The 22,316-nt window shown below is 46.8% G+C and overlaps 9 protein-coding genes; 3 read left to right on the top strand and 6 right to left on the bottom strand.

Annotated features, from left to right (window-relative positions):
- Positions 1-553: 553 nt before the first annotated feature.
- Positions 554-1,609, top strand: GSBLH_T00006308001 (uncharacterized protein; the record flags this gene model as incomplete). The annotated part of the gene is made up of 8 exons (XM_013040113.1): positions 554-592; positions 627-731; positions 754-779; positions 800-913; positions 946-1,101; positions 1,134-1,308; positions 1,346-1,478; positions 1,509-1,609. The coding sequence occupies 8 exons, from the start codon at positions 554-556 to the stop codon at positions 1,607-1,609; spliced, it is 849 nt and encodes a 282-aa protein (XP_012895567.1).
- A 284-nt stretch (positions 1,610-1,893) lies between these two features.
- GSBLH_T00001680001 (uncharacterized protein) lies at positions 1,894-3,992 on the bottom strand (the record flags this gene model as incomplete). XM_013040112.1 has 1 exon in its annotated part: positions 1,894-3,992. The coding sequence occupies one exon, from the start codon at positions 3,990-3,992 to the stop codon at positions 2,010-2,012; it is 1,983 nt and encodes a 660-aa protein (XP_012895566.1). The 3' UTR covers positions 1,894-2,009.
- A 2,590-nt stretch (positions 3,993-6,582) lies between these two features.
- GSBLH_T00001679001 (uncharacterized protein) lies at positions 6,583-7,526 on the bottom strand. XM_013040111.1 has 5 exons: positions 7,366-7,526; positions 7,180-7,318; positions 7,016-7,146; positions 6,775-6,983; positions 6,583-6,743 (listed from the first exon to the last, which is right to left on the bottom strand). Exons 1-5 carry the CDS (start codon positions 7,393-7,395, stop codon positions 6,623-6,625), a joined length of 630 nt encoding a protein of 209 aa, XP_012895565.1. The 5' UTR covers positions 7,396-7,526; the 3' UTR covers positions 6,583-6,622.
- A 17-nt stretch (positions 7,527-7,543) lies between these two features.
- On the bottom strand, positions 7,544-9,466 carry GSBLH_T00001678001 (uncharacterized protein; the record flags this gene model as incomplete). Its single annotated transcript, XM_013040110.1, has 1 exon — positions 7,544-9,466. One exon carries the CDS (start codon positions 9,464-9,466, stop codon positions 7,544-7,546), a length of 1,923 nt encoding a protein of 640 aa, XP_012895564.1.
- A 2,842-nt stretch (positions 9,467-12,308) lies between these two features.
- On the top strand, positions 12,309-13,323 carry GSBLH_T00006307001 (uncharacterized protein; the record flags this gene model as incomplete). Its single annotated transcript, XM_013040109.1, has 4 exons — positions 12,309-12,356; positions 12,426-12,521; positions 12,573-13,198; positions 13,224-13,323. The coding sequence occupies 4 exons, from the start codon at positions 12,309-12,311 to the stop codon at positions 13,321-13,323; spliced, it is 870 nt and encodes a 289-aa protein (XP_012895563.1).
- Positions 13,324-14,602: 1,279 nt separating this feature from the next.
- On the top strand, positions 14,603-15,276 carry GSBLH_T00001676001 (uncharacterized protein; the record flags this gene model as incomplete). Its single annotated transcript, XM_013040108.1, has 4 exons — positions 14,603-14,680; positions 14,722-14,844; positions 14,875-15,069; positions 15,100-15,276. 4 exons carry the CDS (start codon positions 14,603-14,605, stop codon positions 15,274-15,276), a joined length of 573 nt encoding a protein of 190 aa, XP_012895562.1.
- A 2,041-nt stretch (positions 15,277-17,317) lies between these two features.
- On the bottom strand, positions 17,318-17,530 carry GSBLH_T00006306001 (uncharacterized protein; the record flags this gene model as incomplete). The annotated part of the gene is made up of 1 exon (XM_013040107.1): positions 17,318-17,530. One exon carries the CDS (start codon positions 17,528-17,530, stop codon positions 17,318-17,320), a length of 213 nt encoding a protein of 70 aa, XP_012895561.1.
- Positions 17,531-17,554: 24 nt separating this feature from the next.
- Positions 17,555-18,482, bottom strand: GSBLH_T00001675001 (uncharacterized protein; the record flags this gene model as incomplete). XM_013040106.1 has 2 exons in its annotated part: positions 18,058-18,482; positions 17,555-18,013 (listed from the first exon to the last, which is right to left on the bottom strand). The coding sequence occupies exons 1-2, from the start codon at positions 18,292-18,294 to the stop codon at positions 17,555-17,557; spliced, it is 696 nt and encodes a 231-aa protein (XP_012895560.1). The 5' UTR covers positions 18,295-18,482.
- A 998-nt stretch (positions 18,483-19,480) lies between these two features.
- On the bottom strand, positions 19,481-22,132 carry GSBLH_T00001674001 (uncharacterized protein; the record flags this gene model as incomplete). Its single annotated transcript, XM_013040105.1, has 2 exons — positions 19,481-20,149; positions 20,186-22,132. 2 exons carry the CDS (start codon positions 22,130-22,132, stop codon positions 19,481-19,483), a joined length of 2,616 nt encoding a protein of 871 aa, XP_012895559.1.
- Between the last annotated feature and the right edge of the window lie 184 nt (positions 22,133-22,316).

Raw genomic sequence — 22,316 nt, 5'->3', positions numbered from 1 at the left:
ATGCAACAAACATTACAGCTTCATTGAAATGAAAAAAGAAAAAGTGTAAAAAATGGGCTCCGCGGGGAATCGAACTCCGGACCTCTCGCACCCGAAGCGAGAATCATACCACTAGACCACAAAGCCTTCTGAAATGGCTGTTACTATACAATACTTAAAGTACTTGCTACATTGGAATGTATTCAATTGTAGCAAAAATAGAACGGAATGTACCTTATTATTTTTTACTACCTAATATTATGTTAATATTTATTTATGGCCACATATTGGATATAATGTAATAGAATGATCCACAAAAAACAAAAAACAAAAAAACAAAAAAACAAAAAAACAAAAAACAAAAAACAAAAAACAAAAAACAAAAAATTGGGCTCCGCGGGGAATCGAACTCCGGACCTCTCGCACCCGAAGCGAGAATCATACCACTAGACCACAAAGCCTTCTGAATTAGCTCTTTATTCAGAATACTTAACTTCCCATACTGTGCCTCCACTCGTTCTCAATGAATAGTACCAAAAAGAAGCAAAAGAATTTTACGTGTGCCGTTTGTAATATGGCGTTTATTGATAACGCCCACTTGAAAGATCACGAGGTAGTTGAAGTAGTTACTGTACTATATTATCTAGGTTAAGCATACAGGTGTCAAGCCGTTTTTATGTGAACAATGTAACAAGCGTTTTGCTCGTAACGGGTCATTACGTGTTCATATGAAGATGCACACAGGTCGTATTGTATGTTTTTTATAAGCTTTAGGAGAATCCAAAGAATATGTGTGCCCTGTAGAGGATTGCTGTCGTAGGTTTACTTCTCGATCAGGATTTACAAACCATCAGAAAAAGCACAACGAGGAAGCATCAAAGAAGACGGAATTGAGCCTTGATTCTGAACTGAAGGATGAATTGTCTCAATTATCGTATGCCTGTGTTTGGGAATTGTTATTTGAAGGAATTTAAACACAAAGGAAGAGAGTGCTCCAGCTCCTTTGTTTACCTGCCAGATTCCAGGTTGTTTCAAGACGTTTACAAATCAAAATAGTTTAAATTTTCATACTTACCGTGTTCATTTGGGAATCGACTCTAGTTTATGTAACAAATCTCGCTGGTACTTTTGATCCCAATATGTGTTCCACGTAGTATTCGCCTCCGTGAGTCCTATCTACGTCAACAAATTCAGATTCAGAAATTGCGCGAACGAATCAAAGAGCTGGAAGCGATGACCTCGCTCATCAGCAAAAAAGAACGCCAAGAATTCCACAAGGAATTCCAAAAGCAGCACACCAAACGCGACGTCACCGAAGGCGATACCACGGTTTCTCTTTTTTCCTTTTTATTTTTTAATGTTCTAGTCCGCAGTGATCCCTGTCCCCTATTTAGAGCAGGAAAAGCCCTACGTCTGCGGCATTGCCGGCTGTGAGAGCCGATTCTCCACGTATAAACTGTTAACATTCCACGCAAAGCAACATCCGGATTGCTCGTTGGGTAGCCGGCTCGGGGTTGGATCGAGAGTAGAATCGGTGCTGAACAACCAGCTCATCATTCCGGAAGGCCGTGTGCATTGTCCCGTTGTGGGATGTGAGGTAGATGGAACAAACAAGCCAGTAAAGGAATAGTACGGTCCCGGACATAAATCGTTAACTTCTTATTTTGTGTTAAAGCGACATTACCAAGTACAAACACTCACACACTCGTCAAGAAATAGCGATTGCACATGAATCTCCCCAAGGAAACGCGTGTTGTTTCCTACGGAAATTCCGTCTCGCCCACCGCGGAACTGCTGAACAATCTGGTGAGCGAGGGCGCCGTCGTCATTCAGAACGCCACCATTTTCCACGACGTCACACTGGACCATTCCAACGTGGCGATCGGTTCTTCGCAATGTCAACAAACAATCAGCAACACAACACACGATTCCACTCCTTCCACCACTTCCTATCCCGCCTGGCAACCTCCCGAAGCGCCCTTGCCCTCTGTGGAGTTGCCCTATTCAGCCGACTCGGCGTGGCTGCCGTTCTAAAGAGGCGGGTTGGAGGCCATGCGGCACGATGTAGGGAGGCCGTAGACGACGACGGCGGCGCCGACGAGGGAGTGAAGAAGGCTGGCGGCGCGCGCTTTGGTAGTGAGTTGGGAAAGATCGTATTCTTTGTTTGTTTGGAGGAAGTGAGAGAGGAGGCTGTGGGTGATGCGGTCGAGGTCGCCGTCGCTGACGTCCCAGAGACAGCCGACGACGGCGGGGGCTTGCTTGAGGAGGTAGTAGAGAACGGTGTCGATGCGAGGGAGAGAAAAGGAGAGAGAAGGAGAAGGAGGAGAGAAGGATGAAGGTGAGGAAGTTAAAGAAGATGATAAAGAAGATGGGTTGGAAGATTGTGTGAATTGGATGGGTTGTGAAGTTTGTTTGTTGTTTGAATCCTTTTCTATTTCCACTGCATTCTTTGAATCCTTTTCTATTTCCATTACACTTTTCAAATCCTTTTCTGTATTCATTCCGCTCTGTAGCTCATTCCCTATTCCCTCTCCGCCCTTCTCTCCCTTCTCCTCTCTCGCGCTCTGCGCCGGCTTCAACGTTCCCAACCGCACCGACGAGCATCCCAACAGGAAGGAAACCGCGCGGATCGCCGGGCCTTCCAACATCGATTCGTTGCTGCAATACGCCGAGCCGGATCCATGGCCCATATACAAATACCCTGAATGAAGAAACGACTCTCTGCATGATCGAATTCCATCGAACACTACAAAACGAACTCCGTGCTCGGCGCGCTGCGGACTTTTCCCGTCCATCCGAACTGCTCCAACTGCAGCAGCACGGGCAGAAGCTTCGATTCCGTCTTCAGCAGATCGCCTGAAGGCTGCAAGTGAAGGAATTCGATTCGAACGCATCGTTGGATTGGAGGATATGTTCAAAACGTAGTGTCCCTGGCGAAGAGTGACGCTCTCCCGCGGGAGAGCGCAGTCGGAAATGCTCTGAAGACAGAAATGGCGATAAATGGAAATGGTGGAATGAGTGGAAACGGAGAAACAAGGCATGGATTCGAAGGGAAGGTTCTGAAGAGAGGGCGACAAAACCAAAATCAAATCGATTTTGTCGCCATGATTCAGCAAAAATCGGTTGTATTTTTGGAGTAGTAAAGGGGAAACCGGTTGAATGGATGAAACTCCCAACAGGGGAAGAAAAGATTCAAAGGATTCGGTGGTTAGGGGCGTTTCATTGCAGTGGAGAAACGTGGAAACGATCGGTGAAAAGCAATCGATGCATTGCATGATTTCTCGAATGATTTCCTCGATTTCGTTTCCACGTTTCCACTGTTTAAAGAGAAATGAATAGGGAGCAAACACCTCCCTGTACAATTTCTGGACTATTTTTGCCATTCCAGAATCAATTCGTTTTCTCTCCTCCCACCATTTTTTCACAAAATCGGGATTATTTTTGGATTCTGGAGGAACGAAAAATGATTCATCATTATCATGAAGGAGGGTTTCAAAGGATTCCACAATCACTCCAATTTTCGACACTATTTCACTCGGAGGAAACACAATCGTGGGCGTTTCATCCTGACCACTTTTTCTGCCAATGCAAAAAACACCACTATTTTTGTCATACGCGATTTCCACGATAATCCATCGAATATCCACATTTCCAAAATTCGGGACTATTTTTTCTCTCCCCATTCGATCGAATTCGGCCTTGTAATTTAAACTCATCGCCTCGTCCAACACTTCGAACGAATTCTGGCGTTTCGCTTCCCACAGTAACGCCGACCGTTTCACGTGTAACGGAATGAAACTCCCTTCCTTGGAGATGCAAAAATAGTCCAGAATTAGGGCACGCAATTGACCCATGACAGAATTCGGGGCGATTTTTGGAGAAAAAAGAAGGGTGGATTGGAGGGACGAAACGAAATCAAAATTCGGGGGGATTTCTGGAATGGCAGAACGCAGCGAAGAATCTCCCGAAAGGGCCAAAAATTGGATGATCAAAATCTCCACGATTTTTGTCATTCCAGAAAACAGCGTCTTTTTGAACAATTCGAAACTCTATTCCATCGGAATTCCAAAAATAGCGCCTACTTTTGTCAAATAATAGAAGCCATATTTGTACAATTCCAAAAAACAGCACGAAATTGACAAAAAAAGCATCCAATATTCCAACTCCAAAAATTCCTTCCATTTTGCATCTTCCAAAAATTCGACCGATTTTTGGTAGATGGAGGGCACCAACGCCTTCAAAATCGCCACGATTTTTGGAAATTCGTTGCGCTGCAGAAGCCGCTGCAACTCGCAGAACGTTTCATCCGACACAAAACAGAAAAAAGAATGTTCTTTCGAAGGATGAAACGCCCCCAGGGGGGGATTCGTTTCGTCCGAGAAGTTTCCACGATCCAAAAAAAGGGCCTTTTTCAGCGATTCATCCAACGCCTTTTCCACCTTCGGAGAATCGTAGAAACCGAGAAACGGAGTCAAAAAAGGCGGGGAAAAGGGAATCCAGGAACTGTGTTCCAGGTGGAGAAAATAGGCCAAATAATCGCATTTCCAAAAATCGTCCCGAATTTCGTCAATTTTTGCGAAGAAACGCCGCGCGTCCCAATTCTACAAATCACTTTGTTTATGGCAAAAATCACGGCTTTTTTTGCCATCTTGCAGAATTCTTTGACGAATCTTCGCTCGTTTGACCACACCATCAACCGCTGGCTGATTTCCGCGGTTCTGTCCGCATCCCCGCGCTGATGGGCCCATCCGCGCAGCAGACAGAATTTGGGGATAATTCTGGAATTCTCAATTTCGGCCCGATTTTTGGAATAGCGCAAAACGGTTTCCAGAAGGTCCAGCGAACATTCTAAAAGAAGTTCGTTGGGGGGATTCGATTGGCTGGCGTTGAACAGGGCGTTACTGAGGAGTTTCATCTATCCATTGACTCGTTCCGCGGAAAAAAACCTCCTGGAGTTCCATCGAATTCCAATCCCATTCGGGGAGTTTCATCATGGAGCGGATGAGTTCCGCGGGGATCTCGACGCAGGGCAGCACGGAGGCGACGTAGCGGCGCAGGGAGAGGTATCGAATTCGATTTCGAAGGTTCCGAAATTCGTTGTTTTTTGGGTGGTTCGCTTCGCAGCATTTCGAATAGCAGCACAAAGCCCAGTGTAAGAACGAAGCGCCCTCGACCGCCAAGGAGGCTATTGATGGTGTTGTTACTATGGGTGTTGTTATTTGTGATGTTATTTGTGATGTTATTGACGCTGTTATTGACGCTGTTATTGGCGCTGTTACCATTGGTGTTGTTACCATTGGTGTTGTGATTGGTGGTGCTACTTTTGGTGCTACTACTGGTGCTGCTGCTCCTACTATTGGTGGTGGTGGTGGTGGGTGGGAAGCGTGCTGTTTGATGGCCGAGAACAACTAGATTCCAGGAATTCCAGAAATCCAAACGTTTTTGATGAAGGAATTCAAATAGTGCCACAACTCCAAAAATACCGTGGAAACTGTGGAAACTCCGATCGATTCCCCGGTTTCCACGATTCTCTGGAGAATTCGCCTCGAATTGGCGAGATTGTGTTCCATTCGTGGAATCGCGAGTTTCCACCAATTGGAAACGCCCATGAGATCCTCGATTTCCTTCATGTACGCGATGACTTTCTGCAGATAGAGAACCGAACTGGGCTGCGTGTTGAGCGCTACGCTTAACGAACTTGTTTGTTAGAACTGCGCGTGATTTCGTTGACTTTCGATTTCCACGGGGGAAGCGACGGTTCCAGCCGCGACCAATAGAAGAGGAAACGAAACTCCCGGGTGGGGTCGGGGGATGGGATCAAGTGTGGAAACGTGGAATGAATGAATTGGAAGACGCGGGCCAGGGGGAAAAAGGCAGGATTTTTGGAGTAGGAGGAAGTGGAAACGGAGAAAAGTCGGTCGAGAATGGAGTCGAATTGGCAGGATTTGGCTTGTGGGTTGGATTGGGAGACGGTGAGGGCCATCAACAAACTGGATGCGGCAATGGAATAAACGAGGGGATTGGTTTCCTTTCTGCCGAGTAGAGTCACACAGAGATTCCAGAGCAAGGAGGAAAAGCGAGTGGTGTATTTTTGGTAGATGGATGCATCGACACGGCGGAAAAGATCGAAGAGGAGCATCTGCTTGGAGAAAAAGGTGTAAAGGGAGAGGTCGGCTGTTTCCAATTGTTTGAGACACAACGAGTAGCTAAACAGTATATATATCAATATCAAGAATAAAAATACAAGAGTCGCAGCAAATTGTAGTAATGCAGGTGATACTCCTTATCCATCACAATCGATGCCAACAATGCACTATACTCTTCCCTTTCTCTCGAATGAATCTTCAGACTCAAGTGCTGCTCCACACTCGTCAACAATGTCAGCTCTCTACCAATCGCTCTCGCCAATAATCCCTACTTCCCACTTGCACCATGCTTCGCAATTCGAATGGCTTCTATAATGTCCATCGCCGAAGAAGGCTCCAGAGCGAACTGTACGTATGCAAATAGACAATCTCTTCCCGTACACGCAGAAGCACTCATTCGCTCACCTCATCAACAATCTCAATAAAAGTATAGTGCTCTCTTTCAAACAAACACGCCATACCAACCGAGAAACCCACATATCTCTTCGTCTCCTCCTTTACTGCTGCTTCTTCTTCTTACCCTCGCTGACCGAAACGCTCGCTCTTCTTCCATTCGACGATGTCATGTACTTGTAGCCGAAGAACCCCAGCGCCAAGAAGAACGCGATAATCGTCATCCTACGCTTCATTCATTCGCCAAACAACGCACATCTGGAAGTCCATCACACGGCTGTGATCGACCACCTCGATGGTCTCGTTGAGGAAGGTGGAGGCGTAGTAATCACTGTCCGTCTCGTAGAAAATGGTCAGAGCGAGCTGGTATTCAGCAGGATCGATGAAGTCGTAGATGCCGAACACATACAAAAAGTTCATCTCATAGCCAGGGTACAAAGTGCTGTTGAAATTGCGCTCCGTGAACTACAACTCAACTAGGAGCTACACACGATTACGTTCTGGCGGTAGTGAGAGAAATCATCCACATCGTTCAGAGAGCCCATGCAATCCGTAACGTTGTACACAGTCACTCCGTTGTTCTTCAGATTCACAATCACACGAATAGGCTCGGTGAGGGCATAGTCTTCTGAACACATGATACAGGCTCCACAATGCTTACCAGTCAGCACCTTGTAGCTCACTTCGATATCAGAGGAAGGCTCAGGAATGTCAGTAAGGGGATGCGTGAACAGTCTCAAAGGCTTGATCGCCAGAGGTTCCTCCTCGTCTGCTTCGTAGTTAATGTCGTCGTCAGCCTCCTCGGGTTCTTCAATCGTGGCATCAAGAATATCGTCAATATCGTCACCTTCGGCAGGGGTATCGACAGCGTCAACATCCTCTTGAGCATACACAGGTTCAAAATGAAGGAACACACGTTCACACGCACGAAAAGGATATGTACAGCAGCAAGACAGAGAATCGCAAACAACAGGAGAGTAAGCAAGTAAGAGAATCGCATGTTTATCGTTTACAAAGAAACCGAACTATGATGAAACAATGATTCTAATGCGCGTATAGTGGTCTTTGATCATCATCAAAACCTGTTTCCAACAAGAAAAGCAAGAATGATTCGCTAATATTTCACGTATACGACTCAGAATACTCTCGAGCTCTTTATTCGACAAATGCTTATTGATAGCCATCTGGTTGAGAACATCCACTTCTTGACGCAAGGAGTCACCCGACGGTAGAACCTCTCGGCACTTATCGCACAGCTCCGCGATCCTGTTTTTCAAATCCTTCCCATTCGAAGAGATGGTGTCGCGAAGTGTGTTTTGAGCCCGCAGCTCCGTTAGATCTAACTTGTTTCGCCTGTTAAGCCCCATTGTGACAACAGAGTGGTACCGTTTATGATCAAACTCACATTCCACCTCCACATCAATTTCCTCCCAGTTCAGCAATGTCATTTTCACATCCAGCGTCTGGGCCACCGAAGAAACATTCTGCCGAATCGGAATTCGCACCGTTCCCAAAAACCGATCGAGTTTCCACTGCTCCGAATTGCCCATATAAATCCGAATGTCCGTGTACTTGTGCGAGTTCGATAGAGGAACCAATCGAATCGATCGCGGCACTCCCATCGGGGTCTGTTCCGGAATGACCATGAATGTGTTTTCTTCGCATGCGATCCGAATGGCTTGTGGGCAAATATCGAATATTTTGAGCGAGGGAACGGGATTTCCCGCATAATAGCGATCGGGTTGTGTGGCATGCGATGATTGGTTGCCTTCGGCGATGAGCAAAGCGCCCTGCGCAATGCCCGTGTCCACAAGATCGCGGACATCCACCACGATGCGTTCCTTTGAGAAGAGAGTGGAAAGTTTGGAGTGAACGATTCGTAAGCGGGTGGATCCTCCCATCAAGAAAACAAAATCGATGTCGGAAGGTTCTAAGGGTGGGGAGCAAGCATGAAGCACGTTCAAGACAATTTCGAGGGTTTGTTCGATGAGAGAGGTGGCCAAATAACTCAAATAAGAAGAAGTGATGGTCATTTCTTCCGCTTCTTCACTCGTAAAATCGAGATCCAGCGTGACCGAGTCCACCTCCGAGAGAGACTCTTTCGCTTGCTTACTACGCATTTTGAATAACAGTTTGCCGTTTTTCTTCAGTTTCAAACTGGTGTTCTCCATTCGCTCTTCCACTGCTGCCATCAGCTTCAGATCCACGTCCTTTCCGCCCAGATGGTCGTCGCCTCCCGTTCGGATCACTCGGAACGTGTTTTTGCTCCGCTTCACCACCGAAACATCAAACGTTCCGCCACCTAGGTCGTACACCAAATAATGATGTTCTTTGTCGGGGTTTGGGTCGAATCGCAGAGCATAGGCGACTGCCGCAGCGCACGGTTCGGTTATCAATTCCACAATATCAAAACCAGCGAGATACCCAGCCTCCATGGTTGCTTTACGCTGCAACGCATCAAAAATAACAGGGCACGTAATAATACAATGCTTGATAGTACAGCCACAATATTTTTCAGCTTGCTTTTTCACTTCCAGCAGAATGTATGATGCCACTTCTTCAGGAGATACAATCCGAGGTTTTTCTTCGGGATTTGATTGATTTGGCACTTTGATGGCAGCCATGCCATCTTTTCCTTCAACTACTTCAAAACTCCATTTATTACTTTCTATCTCTTTTTGAATATCGCAAAACTTCCTTCCAATCAATCGCTTTGTTTCATACACCGTTACTCCTGAACGAGCATAACTGCTAGTCGTATCGATACCCACTTGTATCTCAGACCCTTTGAACGTAACAGTCGAGTTTATCTTCGATTGAGTCGCAAACCGCATCGTTTCGAGCTTGCCCTTTCGGAAAATTGCTGCCGACGTCGTACTTGTTCCCAAATCGATTCCTATCACAATGTCCTGATCTTCAGTCATGAAATAAATGGGAAATGGAACCATTCTTTTCTATGTTGTAATTGGTATTATTAAGTGAATACACTGATTCATTGTGTCAACTTTGATTTCCAAAGACATTACTATTATGTTGTGTTTAAAAACCTCATCCCAAACTGCATCGATTCGAATCTGCATTATCGCAGTATTCTCAAAGACTTTAGATCAGATTGTCATTACCGCGATTCTGATTTGTTAATTTGTATTGTGTATAACGTGTTTTTGAAAAATGTTTCGGACCATTCTAGGCATTTTTTTAATTTCTATGTTGGTCTTTGGAAACATTCGATATGCTGAGTTTTGGTTTTGTACCATTGTTTTTGTGTAGGGTTTTTCCAAAATTCTATTTGTTTTCTCGGTATTATTTCCCAGTTTGCAACATTATGAACACGCAAACAACTAGTTCTACTGTATTGCCATCTGAAGATGGTTCTTTTCTGTGCAATTCAGTTTCATTCCTTATGATTAGTTCGAATTTTAGTTCAAAACCAGTGAAAGTTTCCATTTTTAACGCAACTTTCTCTTCTATCTCTAAGAATCCTACTATCAATCTACGATCGGAATCAAACCATTCAGAGACTAGTCAGTTACAAGAACATCCAGTTCTTGGGCCAAAACAAACACCCTTGGGTTTTGCTCGTTTTGTTCCTCCTGGATTTCGTTCTACAACCTCCAAACCGTCTCAAGAGCCTAACCACTCTTTCGCAAACAAAGAATCGATCATGTGGTCAGCCAACCAATCAACGAAGAAGCCTGAACCTTTTTTCGTTCCTTCTTCAAAGGCCTCTCAGTCTGGGAGTTTACCTACGACATCAAAGTCCATCAATTTGGACCCTTCTTCTTCTTCTTCTTCCTTTTCTTTCTCTTCATTGAAACCAACATCGCCATCGCCATCGCCATCGCCATCTTCATCTTCATCATCGCCTTCTTCCTCCATAGATTCTTCACCCTCTCTTGTATCCACTTCTTTCCATTGCTCCCACACAGTCCCTTCCGACTCCTTCTCCCCTACCCTCCTCTCCATCCATTCAAAACCCGATCAATTCATTCAATCCAACATCCAACTCATTGATTGCTTCTTCTTCTTCTTCTTCTTCTTCTTCCGATCATTCTCTTCCATCGAACGCCACCGATTCGCCAGGATTGGAAGGGCGTTTCATCGACGTCCAGGGCAAGCGACATTTTTACCCCATATTTTCGTCACTGAACCTGCAGTCGCTGGGCTCCCTTCCCAGTTCCCCGCGGGGAGCCAGAGCCTACACTCCGTTTCTCCTTCTGCTTCTGCTTCTGAGTGACTAGATTTTCCCGCCATGACAAAGTCGTGCGCACGAAATCGATGCGACAACGCGAAGCGTACCGTAGAGTTTAATGCAAATGGTTGATTGAAGTGCGCCAAGAACACAAGGAATGGTTCGGTCCGATTCTTCCCGCGCGCGAGAAGCAGGGGCTTTGCCCGCGCTGTCTTCGCTGTGTGGGCTCGCAGTCCTGTGGGGACTACGAGTTCCGCGGCGAAGGTTTTTCTTTTGTTTTGTTTGAGTGACACACAGACTGGAGCGAAATCGCTTCGAAAAAAATGGACGTGACGATCGTGACCACAGCGACGTTCCGCTCCCTTCGTGGCGTGACGCGTAGAATCGATCGCATTCCCTTTCTGCACTACTTCGCAGAGCGGTGGAATGGATTTCTCATCGCCACCATCAAAATCAATGCAAACGCTATCGCGAACGCCACGCAGACGATCGCTGATCTTCGGTTGCCGCTCAAATTCACCGTCATTCTTTACATCGTCGAACCCCAGGACCTCGATTACTACGATTTCCCCGTGAATCTGCTTCGAAACATCGGGATTCGCAACGTTCGCACCACGCATTTCCTCATGCTCGATATGGATATGTGGCCAAGCCGTGCTTCCACGTTTCTACTTTTAGTATAGCGAATCTGCGGACGGTTCTGCGCTCGCTGCCTCGCTCTCTTCTGCAATCTAAAAAAACCGCGGTGATCGTACCGGCAGTGTTTTCGATCCAGCGTCCGTTGATGCTGAACAAGTGCAAATCGCTGCTCGGGTGCGCGGCTCTGTAGAACTGGATGTTGAGTGCGAACTAGATCGGATAAATACTTCCCCAAAACGAAATTGCAGCTTCGGAAGTGCATTCGAGAGCAGCGATGCAGTTTGAAGAAGCCGCTCTCGCGAACACATGTTTTTTTAATATTACTGTGTGGAATTACGTGTAGTTGTATGCAACGAAAGTGTGGGTCGATGCGCCGGCGCGGTCGGTGATGCGATTGAATTGTTATTCGACTCGATTTCAAGAACCGTATGGATGGTATGGAGTGTGTGAAATGCGTAGTTATATGATGCTACGGAACTCTGCCTCAACGCTGTTGTATGATGAACGATTTATCAATTATGGGTGTAATAAAGTGCAATATTCAGATCACTTGCGATTCCAAGGCTATTCGTTCTATTTGCCGAGCGATGGCTTCGCTACCGACGTGGTTCATCATGAGTAAGAATGAGGGAAGGGATTGAAGGTAGCTCGCTGTACAGGCAGATTTTTGATAAGTATAATACGGAAAAAGATAAATCGGATATGTCGATTGTGTGTTACGCGTATATGGACCAAGTGAAAAACTACTATCGCAACAACACTAAGATTTTGCCTATTTGCAACGATCTTAAAGATTTGTCCTATACATTTTTTAAATCTAAGTGATAGTTATGTTTGTTAGAAATAGGGTCCTAAATGATGAAATGGCCCCTTAGTTTTAGGCAAATTTGGCCTTTCTCTACACAATAGGGCTTTGTAGCTGCAAGATTGGTTTGTTTTAATTTGATATATTGCTAGCAATGTCTGATCTTCCACCTACAACCAATAATAACCCTTCTGATCAAAGTGTAAGTGAATTTCCTTGAAGTGATTGAGTGGAATAATTGCTGAGGAGTGGAGGAGCTCATTTTCCCTAGACGACTGCTGTTGTGACTGGAGATACGAATGGAGAGGCAGCAACGAAACCGGAAGTCCATGATTGCTGGTACTTCTTAACAACCGGTTGTTTAAAAGTAAGTTTGATAGGTTTTGTCTGTTTGAACGAATTGCTTACTATTGCGTAGGGAGACAGCTGCAAATTCCGTCATAACCCAAAGGTACGAAATATCAATATCCTCTGCGTGAAATACCTCCGTGGAGAGTGTTTCGATCCCGAGTGCCCTTTTATTCATTTAACATCCTTGGTTTTGTTTTTTGTTCCTTGTTACGCACAGCCCACCGCCCCTCATCCCAAACCCTATCCCAAGCCATATCCCTACCATTATCCACATCCCTACGCGCCCCAGCCGCAGCCCATGCAAAGAGAATGCGCCTTTTTCAAGCGGGGATGCTGCAAGAACGGCGACAATTGCCCCTTCCTCCACATCCTCCCCACCGCCGCCACTTCCACGTCCCAGACCTCCGTTTCCCCAGTTTCTCCAGTTTCCACCTTTAAACCTCAACCAAATGGAGCGAAGCCTCCTACCTCCATGTCCACCGTTTCCCCGGTTTCCCCGGTTTCCACGTCCCTCAAGCGGTCAGCGGCGACTTCGTCCTCCTCGTTTGCCGCCAAAAATTTGGCGGCAAAACCGCTTCGCGTGATCGACGGCGCCAACGCGTCCCTGGACCCGCTCGGCTTCGAGCCCCGCCAAACGCGCTCCCCCGCGGAACTGGAGCGCGCGGCGCAGCAGGCGAAGCAGGGCGTTTCGCGGTTTGCCGCGGGGCATCAGGCGAAGCGGGCGCGGGAAGGACCGGAGCTGCATGTGCGATCCCGCGCCGAAATTTTGGCGGCAAAAAGGGAGGGGGAGGCGAAGCAGCAGGAAGAGGTGGAGATAACCGCGGGGATGGAGACGGGGATAACCGCGGGGATGAAGGAAGAAGCGAAGAACGAAGAAAAACGAAAAGAAGAAGCGGAGGAGGAGGAGAAAGTGAAGAATGAACAAGAGAATGAAGAGAAAAATGAAAATGAAAATGAAAATGAAAATGAAAATGAAGAGGAAGAGGAAGAAGAAGAAGAGGAGGAGGAGGAGGAAGATGATCCGGATGGTGATTGTTGGTGGAATGGATTGATGTGTAGAAATGGAAGAGTTGATGCGGATTATGAAGGAATAATACGATTGGGTTGTTTGTTGGAGAAAGGAGAGAAAACATTTCAAATTTTTGTTTGAGGGATGGATGATAAGTACTCGTTTCCGATTTTAAAGGACAATGAAATCGTGAATGTGATGAAACAACTCAATATTCCGTTGGAGATTGAGGAAATCAACAGTCCCAAACCGGCCAAGATTGCTGAGGTACTGGTTCAATTTATGAGCGTCTGCTCCGGCATTCCATCTGACGAAATCACATCATTTGACCGAGATACAGCAAAAAAGTACTCACTTGATGGATACTCTACGATATTGGTTGCTATCAATGCCTTTGAGCCTTTGTAACGTTTATTTCGGATGATTCACTCAATAGAAAGGGTTTCATGGAAACCTGTTGCGTCTACGATTTCTCTCTATCTGATCTATTGCAACCAACGGGAGCAAGATTTCGGCAATTGATTAGCGCCGCTATAAACTTCATTAGCTTTTCTGACCAAATCGTGCTAGAATTGCAACCCTACCGAACTCGTAAAGTAGATTTACTTACATAATTCGTTTTTCAACTAGAATGAACTGACCGAAAAGATACGTCGGACCGAAATTGACATTCGACTGAAGCAAACCACACGCGACGCTCTGGAGTAATTTAAAATTTGTTTATTTCGATATGTAGAGCGAAAAAGCAGTACGATCGCGACATCATTGTGCATCAGAAAGAAACGAACAAAGGCTTAGAGGAGGAAATCGAGCGTTTAAATCTCGAGCAGCAGCGACTCAAAGAGATAGGAAACTCTATTCGAATCGAAACACGCGAGATCACGCGCACCATCGTAATGATCGATGAAACTCCTCACTGCAAGCAACAACTCGAAACACAAATCAAAGAAGAAAACGAAACGTACGAAACACTAAGCAGCCAAATCGTTCTTTCCCCGCGGAAACTCAAAGTAGAACTCACAGCGTCCAATCAAATGGCAGCAAGAAGTGGTCGATAACCGCGAAAAATACGCGCGTTTCACGGCGGAATGTCGAACGCTGAGCAATCAGCTGACCGACCTCCAATCCCAATCCGCGATTATGAGCCAGGCTTCCACCGTAGCGATGTCCCGCGGTTATTCCATAGAAATTGGGGGGAGTTGTGGAGCGACTGGAGGAAATAAAAAAACAGCTCGATTTTAGGAATGAGTTGGAGACACAAATCGAAACACTAAAGCAGCAGATCCGCGACTTGAAACAGCAGCTCACCGATAAAACCATTGAGAAAAAGGTGGAAACTGTGGAAACTGTGGAACGGTAGAAACTCCAATTGCAGGCGCAGCGGTTTCAGAGCGAGTTGGACGATCTGCGCGTGCGCGTGGCGAACGAGGAGCGCGCGAAGGCGGAGCAAATCGAAGGGCTGCGTCGCGAAGCGAAGGAAGCGAAGGAGGCGAGCGAAGAAGCGGAGGAAGCGTGCGAAGCGGAGAGACGCGGGATTGCGGAGGTGGAGAGAGAAGTAGGGGAGGAAAAAGGGAGTGAAGGGAAGATCGAAGCGGTGAAGGCGGAGTGGGAGAAGAAGATTGCGGCGAGGGAAGTAATGGTGAAGGAGCTGGTGGAGAAGGCGAAGCGATATCAGAGTAGTTTGATGGCGATGGTGTGGAGTGTTTGTTTGAAAGAGATTGGAAAATGGAGTGGAATATGTGTGGATAGACTGATTGAATGAATTGAATGAATTGAATGAATGAATGAATGAATGAATTGAATGAATGAATGAATGAATGAATGAATGAATGAATGAATTGAATGAATTGAATGAATTGAATTGAATTGAATTGAATTGAATTGAATTGAATGAATTGAATGAATTGAATGAATTGAATGAATTGAATGAATTGAATGAATTGAATGAATTGAATGAATTGAATGAATTGAATGAATTGAATGAATTGAATGAATTGAATGAATTGAATGAATTGAATAAATTGAATGAATTGAATGAATTGAATGAATTGAATGGAAAGATTGAATTGAATGGTTGTAAAGGAGAGAATCATTTGAAGAATGGATTGTGGATTGTATTATGATTCATTCAATTCATTCACTGTAAGTTTCATTGATTCATAGACTCATTTCCTACTTCTCTCTCTTTCCTTTCCCTCCCTCTTTATCCAACAAACACATCATTCCATTCTATTCCACTCCCTCTCTCTCTCTTCACATTCCCCTCTGTTTCTGCTGAATCCGATAGCATCCCTTGTGATAAATCGGTCCCTGCGGATCCGGTCGCACCACGTCCTTAAAGCTACACCTCGCTCCCTTCCTTCTCCCCTACAACAACCCATTATCCACGCCATCGTTCACATTCTCCGTCTCCAGCTGCTCTCCGCAGATTCCGCACCGCAGATAATTCAAATCGTACATCACGCGAGCGCTCGGCTCCTATTCTCAAACGTTCTTCCCATCCCCACTCGTTCTTTTTCCTCCAGAATATCCTTCCGACGGCCCTCATCGATCCAGTCCACGTGCCGCTTCAGCCAGCCGCGACTGACCTTCTGCCGCTCGAAAAGCTCGCGATTGCGCAGATGGTTCGACAAATGCGCTTTGTACTATTTCTGGAATTCCAAAAATCCCTCCTACTTCCACTTCGTTTCGAATGAGCACGCCGCAGTGATCGCAGGAGAAGCGGTAGCTCTTTTCGAGGTTGAAGAAGTAGCGTCGCCCTTCGCTCTGCAGCGTTTTTCGATCTTTTTCCCAGTCGAAATCGAAATGCATCGGACCGATGTCCGGATTTGCGGCGATCGGCCGGATCTCCGGCTGCGGAACATTGTTCCGCTTGTTTTGTTCGAGTTGGTAGAGGAAGACGTCACGCACGTATTCGAAATGGCTCTGAACGGTCTGTTTGTGAGCGAAAAGCGCGCGGATTTACGGCGTGGACTTTGCGTTCGAGCAAATCCGAGTTGATTGTGAACAGAGCGTTCAGCTCGCTTTTCGTTGTGTCGATGCCGTCGTATACTAACACCTGCTGGCTGGGCTGGGGCATGGGAGGCGCGGGCTGCGCTTGGCGAGGAATTACTTTCGTCATTAAGTTCATGTGCCAGGATTGCTGTTCTTCGGGAGATGTGCAGATGGAGTAGATTTTCCGCTGTGGATGTGAGAAAAGGAACGGAAAGTACGTTGATTAAGTCGATGATGTAGTAAGGAACGAGTCCTTGCTGATACCATTTTCCTACGATAAAACCTAATTCCTTTCGGAACTCATCTCCAGCCTGTTTATTAATTCGAACAATCAAATCGAACAGATTCATAGTACGACCCGAGAATACTGGGAAGAGAAGAACAAAAGTAGTTTAACACATTGATCATCCGGAAACTGAATAGATAGTCGAGTAGAAATAAAATCGAGCGTTTATGTTGCACAGGGGCCTAGAATCGTAAATCCCGAGCAAAACCAATTACGTCTTTGAAAAATACTTCTATATGTCTGCATGCTTCATTTACAATCTGAGGATTCTCGTCCAGTATCTCCTTAATCCTCTTCACGGCAAGCTGGGACGCTTTTGTATCCATCCCGCTGACGATCATCTTCAGTTCATCCAGAGCAGTGTTTGCGTTCTCCATCAGATTATTCTGAGGAAATCCAAAAAAGTCTCGATTTTTGTCATTCTAACAAACAATCAAAAGTATATTAAAATTGGTAATGAGTTTCCGATTGATAGATACATCATAAACAAAAACGAGTACCAATAAGAGAATCATCCGGATGTTTAGGCATAGACCAAATCCATCTCCATCTCCAACTTGCCTTCGATTTTGCTTTCAATGTCCTCCGGCGCATATCCCACCACTTTGTCAACCACTTTCTCGTTTCGAATCAACAATATCGTCGGGAAACCTTCGACTTGATACTTCGATGAGACTTCGCGGACTTTATCTCCATCCACCTTCAAAAAGATCACAGAAGGATGAGTAACGCTCATTTCATCAAGTAACGGCGCCAGCTTCTACATGTTATTCCAAAACTCGAATGTGACCTTGCAAGGTCCACACCACGACGCGAAAATGTCTAGAACGATCAGCGTTCCCGGATTAATGCGGAGAACGCGAGAGAGCTCGTGATCATTCGAAATGGGTTGGACATTGCTCTGGAAAGCATTGTGTTGTTTTAAGAATTGGATGTAATCTCGTTTAGTGGTGCGAAGCGCAGGGTCGGAATACCGACCGCAAAACAAAGCATTTACATAATAGGAAGGAATTACACTCAGTCGTTCTTGCAAATTCTGCTGCTGAATGCAGCGAATCTCGCGAAGATACGTCTTGGGAGAGAACGGGAACTGAAGGAGCGAGGCATCGAGATCTTGCAAGGCTTGCTCGTATCGCTGCTGATTCATGTAGCAGGCAGCGCGATTGTTCAGGAAGACGTAGCCACACTGCAGTTCCTTGGAGTTGCAGAGCTCAATGCCCTATTTGTTACACTCTTCCCCCTACTAAACAATAAACAATATACTTTTGTGTATTCTGCGACGGCTTCTTCCGTTTTCCCCTGCGATACCAAGTCATTTCCCTTCTTTTTCAGATTGTTCAATTCCTTCGACTGGCGAGCGAGGCTTCCAAAAGAGTAACTGCCGTCTGGATCCAGAGAATAGGCACGGTGGAATGTGCTGTATGCTCCTTCGAAATCACCTGAGCACAAAAGAGCAAATCCATAATAATAGAGATACTGCGACTCTTCTCCGCCAAGCATTAAAAGAGTTTTTGCTACCTGCTTGGCGTAATTGTAGCGGCGAGTCCTTAACAGAATTCTCACCTTCAATTCGAGAGCGGTTTTATCCTGCGAATCCGATTTCAGATAGTCATCGAGCGCACTGGTCGCATCTTTATAAGCACTATGGAGAAATCGATTCCAGGAGCTAGGTACGCTTCTACATCCTGGTAATCCTCAGGATGCTCAATCAAATCGATTATTTTCTCAAACATGAAACTTAATATGTGCCAAAACTATTGTATCTCTAGAACCTTCCAAAATGTTCTGCTTATTCCTTCTTCTCTTTTGCTCCATGCCAACACCAAGTAGCACAAAGGAAGCCGAGGAATAGAACGGTCGATCCGGCAATCAAGATGATTGCATAGAGAATTGGCAATTCTTCTTCTTCCTGAATCAAAATATGCGAACGAAGCGTTTTTAAGCCAGCACGATGAACGTATTGATTCACATCGTCCAGTGTTAGAGGCGACTATACGTAAATCCGCTCCTCCACATCGACAGCGTTATCCTGTGGACGAACTAAGATAAAAGGTGAGTGAAGTCTGATCTCCTTCAAGCTTTGGATCACGGAAAAACCTTGCGGACACGCAGTATGCAAGGTGGACAAACAATAGAAATTAACAAATTCTGTCAGGTTGTAATTCTCGAAAAGAGACGAGGCTGATTTCGCACTAATAATGTACAAATTATAGATTCCATGTTTTTCTAAAAATAAAACTCCGCTGCGTACGGAATACTTGTAGGCTCGGATATCTCATCAATTAGAACTGCATCGTATGTAGATTCCCCAGAAAGACCGGGAAGGAGGCACTGGAATGATTTTTTGAAAGGAATGACTCCAAGCAGCGATTCAACGTATTTTGGAAAAAGAACCTTTCTACAATACCACTTTGACTCAGTTGATCCATCTAAAAGCGCGCGCTCGTCTTCAAGTTCAACTGTGACTTTCTAGAGTCTCAACTCCCCATTTGAGCATTCCATACTTTAGAGTACGCTGTGAAAAGCACGAATAAGACAAGAAGCAAATGAAGTCTCATCTTTTTTGCATGAAATGATTCTTATTCCTCACCATTTCACGAAATCGAATTAAAAATGTAAGGAAACAAACAACCAAACAAAAAAAATAATAAATAAATAAACAAATATATACACATGCATACGCGCATTATTCCCATCCTTCCGCATCATGCAATTGCACGTCCAGCTCCATCGTCGGCGCGTTATAAATCGCATACAGCAGCTGCTTCCTCATCACCTCCTCCGACGAATACGCCGGGATCTTCAGGATCGAGAAGCACGTCTGGCTCTGCGGCAGCATTTCATCGCCGCCCTTCACAACCGCGATTTTAAACGAAATTGGCGGGTGCGGCGGCGCGGGAATTCGGCTTCGCGCGCACACAAACTCGAGTAGTTTCCCGCGGTCCTCGCTGGAAAGCCCCTCCACGACGTTCCAGAAGCGTCGAATGACGTCGCCGTGCACGTCGACGCCTTCCGCGTATTCCGCGATTTCCTGGAGGTCGCGGACCTCGATTTCCTCGTTTCCACAGATGAGTGTTTTGAGTTCTGCGTGTGTGAAGAGCATGATCCACTGGAGAGGCAGCACGGCGCCCATGCCGCGCACCACGAGCTCGCAATCTGTCCATTTCTGCGTGAGCACGGCGCGAAAGACGCGCTGGAACCATAAAGACCGCGGTTCGCGGTCCACCCAGAAGAGAAGTTTGGTTTTGTCGAGTCGGTTGAGGGGCAAAACGTCGATGATCTCGGAGGTGGATCCGAAGGCGGCGAGGACTTCGTCCCAGTTGGTCTGCATGTGGACAACGCCGAGGTCGACGTTCTCGATGTCGTTTTGATTGAGTGGTTCGTTGGCTACGCTTTTGTAGAAGATCGAGGAGAGGGGAAGCGAGACGGAGATCGCGCCGCGGATCGCCACGCCGAGCAGAACGCCCCAATAGAACTGCATGCGTCGTGTGTTGGGCGGGTTGTCTGTGTCGTTGTTGTTTATGATTTCGAACGTTTCGTCGTTGGTGAGATTGTTCTCGTTGTTCGCCGATTTCCGGGCCAAATTCAACACGTACAACGGCTCAAACGAGATCGCTGTCTCGATCATTTCGCGGTACGGACCGCCGCTATCATACACGCCTTCTCCGATCAGCCTCACAAAAAAGCTCCGTTTTTGGCCAGCGTCCTCCGCGTGGCCGAATTCTCTTCGAAAGCTCGCGACGGGGACGACTTCCATCGACGAAATCATCTGGTTCAGAACGGACTTCGTGAGGATGTCGCTGCGCGACTCGTTGCTCTGCTGGCTGCGCCGCGCCGCGATGCGGTTGATCTTGACCTCAGGAACGGTGAGCGGAGTCTGCACGCCGTCGGAGAGCTTCATGGCGTGAGCGGCGGTGGCGGTGAGGACGGTTTGCCAGAGGAGTTTTTTGGAGGAGAAGGAGAGGAGCGGTTTGAAGGCGAGGAAGAGCGTGGAGAGCGAGGGCAGAGCGGAGAACACGGGCGAGGAGGCGAAGAACGGCGCGTTCTTCCAGGTGAGCGGGGTGAAGGGGAGGAAGGAGGGCACGCTCTGGTTCAGCAGGCGCAGAGCGGAGCCCGCGAGCCCGTGGTGGTCCCCGCGGCAAATCGATTTCAGAATGAAACTCCAGTCGGGGTCTTTGCGGGTGGAGGAATCGGAGGGAGAGGGAGGAGAGTCGGTGGAATTAGGGAGCGATGCATTGAAAGCGATGGATGCATCGAAGGATTCGTTGGTTGACTCATTCAATTGATGATTCAATGGATTCAATGATTCATTCAAATCGATGGATTCATTCAAATCGATGGATTCATTCATTGATTCATTCAATGATTCATTCAATGATTCGTTTTGATTCACTTCGCCTCCACGCAAAATCGCCTTCATTTCGTTCACGTTAAAATACCAATAGCTGTCATGGTTTTCGCACTGGTACCAAATCTGATCGAACTTCGTCCCCACAATCCGCTTCACCCCATTCCTTCCATTCATCAACTGCCCGATTTTCAGCCGATTTCGCTCCCTCAAAACCCGATCAAGCCTCTCCTGCGACGTATCGATCTCCACTCGAATCGCTCCCCTCGCCAGCACCGTCTTCACGTTCTTTCTCCTATACTCCCTCACAATACTCTCTCTCACAAAGGAAGGAAGCAATTCCGGGTTCCCCACATACATCGCTCGCATCAAATGATACGCAAATCGCACCTGCTTCAGACTTCCCTCCGCGTCGTTCCCGCTCTCCTCCACGCCTTTCATATTCCGCAGCGTCACGGCGTCGCCGCAGCGCTTGAATCCGATCGACGGGAACAGCGGAATCACCTGCAGCTCGCCTCCATTCGAGTGAAGATTGCGAGCCGCCACGCCGAACGACAGCAGCGAATGATGCGAGTAGTACAAGTCCTTGCCTTGCTTGAAGAAGGAGAGTTCGCCGTGATCCATGTCCAGCAAAACCCCGATCACGTCGCCCTTGTAGAACTGCACGCCGTAGAAGTATTCATTGGCGTGGTCCTGGAACGACCGATTGCTTACGAACCCGTAATCGCGCCAGCACTGATGACTGCTCCCCGCCAATTTCCCCGCCACCCCGATGAATAGTGTTCCGTAGTCGCAGTTCTCCACGGACACTTCCCAGTACACTTTTCCGCTGGTAAAACCGCGGGAGCCGAGCACCATGCATCGATTATTGGTGGCGCAGCGAGCGGAAAGCAAATCGTCGCTCAGCTCGATTCCAGCGGCGCAGTGCGCCGGCGAGAACGTGAAGAGCTGGGATGGGAAAAGCTGGCCAGCTCCGCTGACGGTCACCATCGTGTTGATTTCTGGAGATGCAGAAATCGGGGGTAATTCGATGGCTCGAAGCAGAGCGACGAGGGATTCGTCCATCGAGACGGCTCGTCCAAAATAGGCCTCCACATCGATTTGGTTTTCGGAATGAGTGAGTTCGTCACAATTCAACAATTCAATTTTCCACGTTCCATCATTTTCGATCACA

Source organism: Blastocystis hominis (genome assembly GCF_000151665.1).
Source record: "Blastocystis hominis, Singapore isolate B (sub-type 7) whole genome shotgun sequence assembly, scaffold_13".
Classification (NCBI taxonomy): Eukaryota; class Bigyra; order Opalinata; family Blastocystidae; genus Blastocystis; species Blastocystis hominis.
This window is presented reverse-complemented; position numbering and strand designations above follow the sequence as displayed.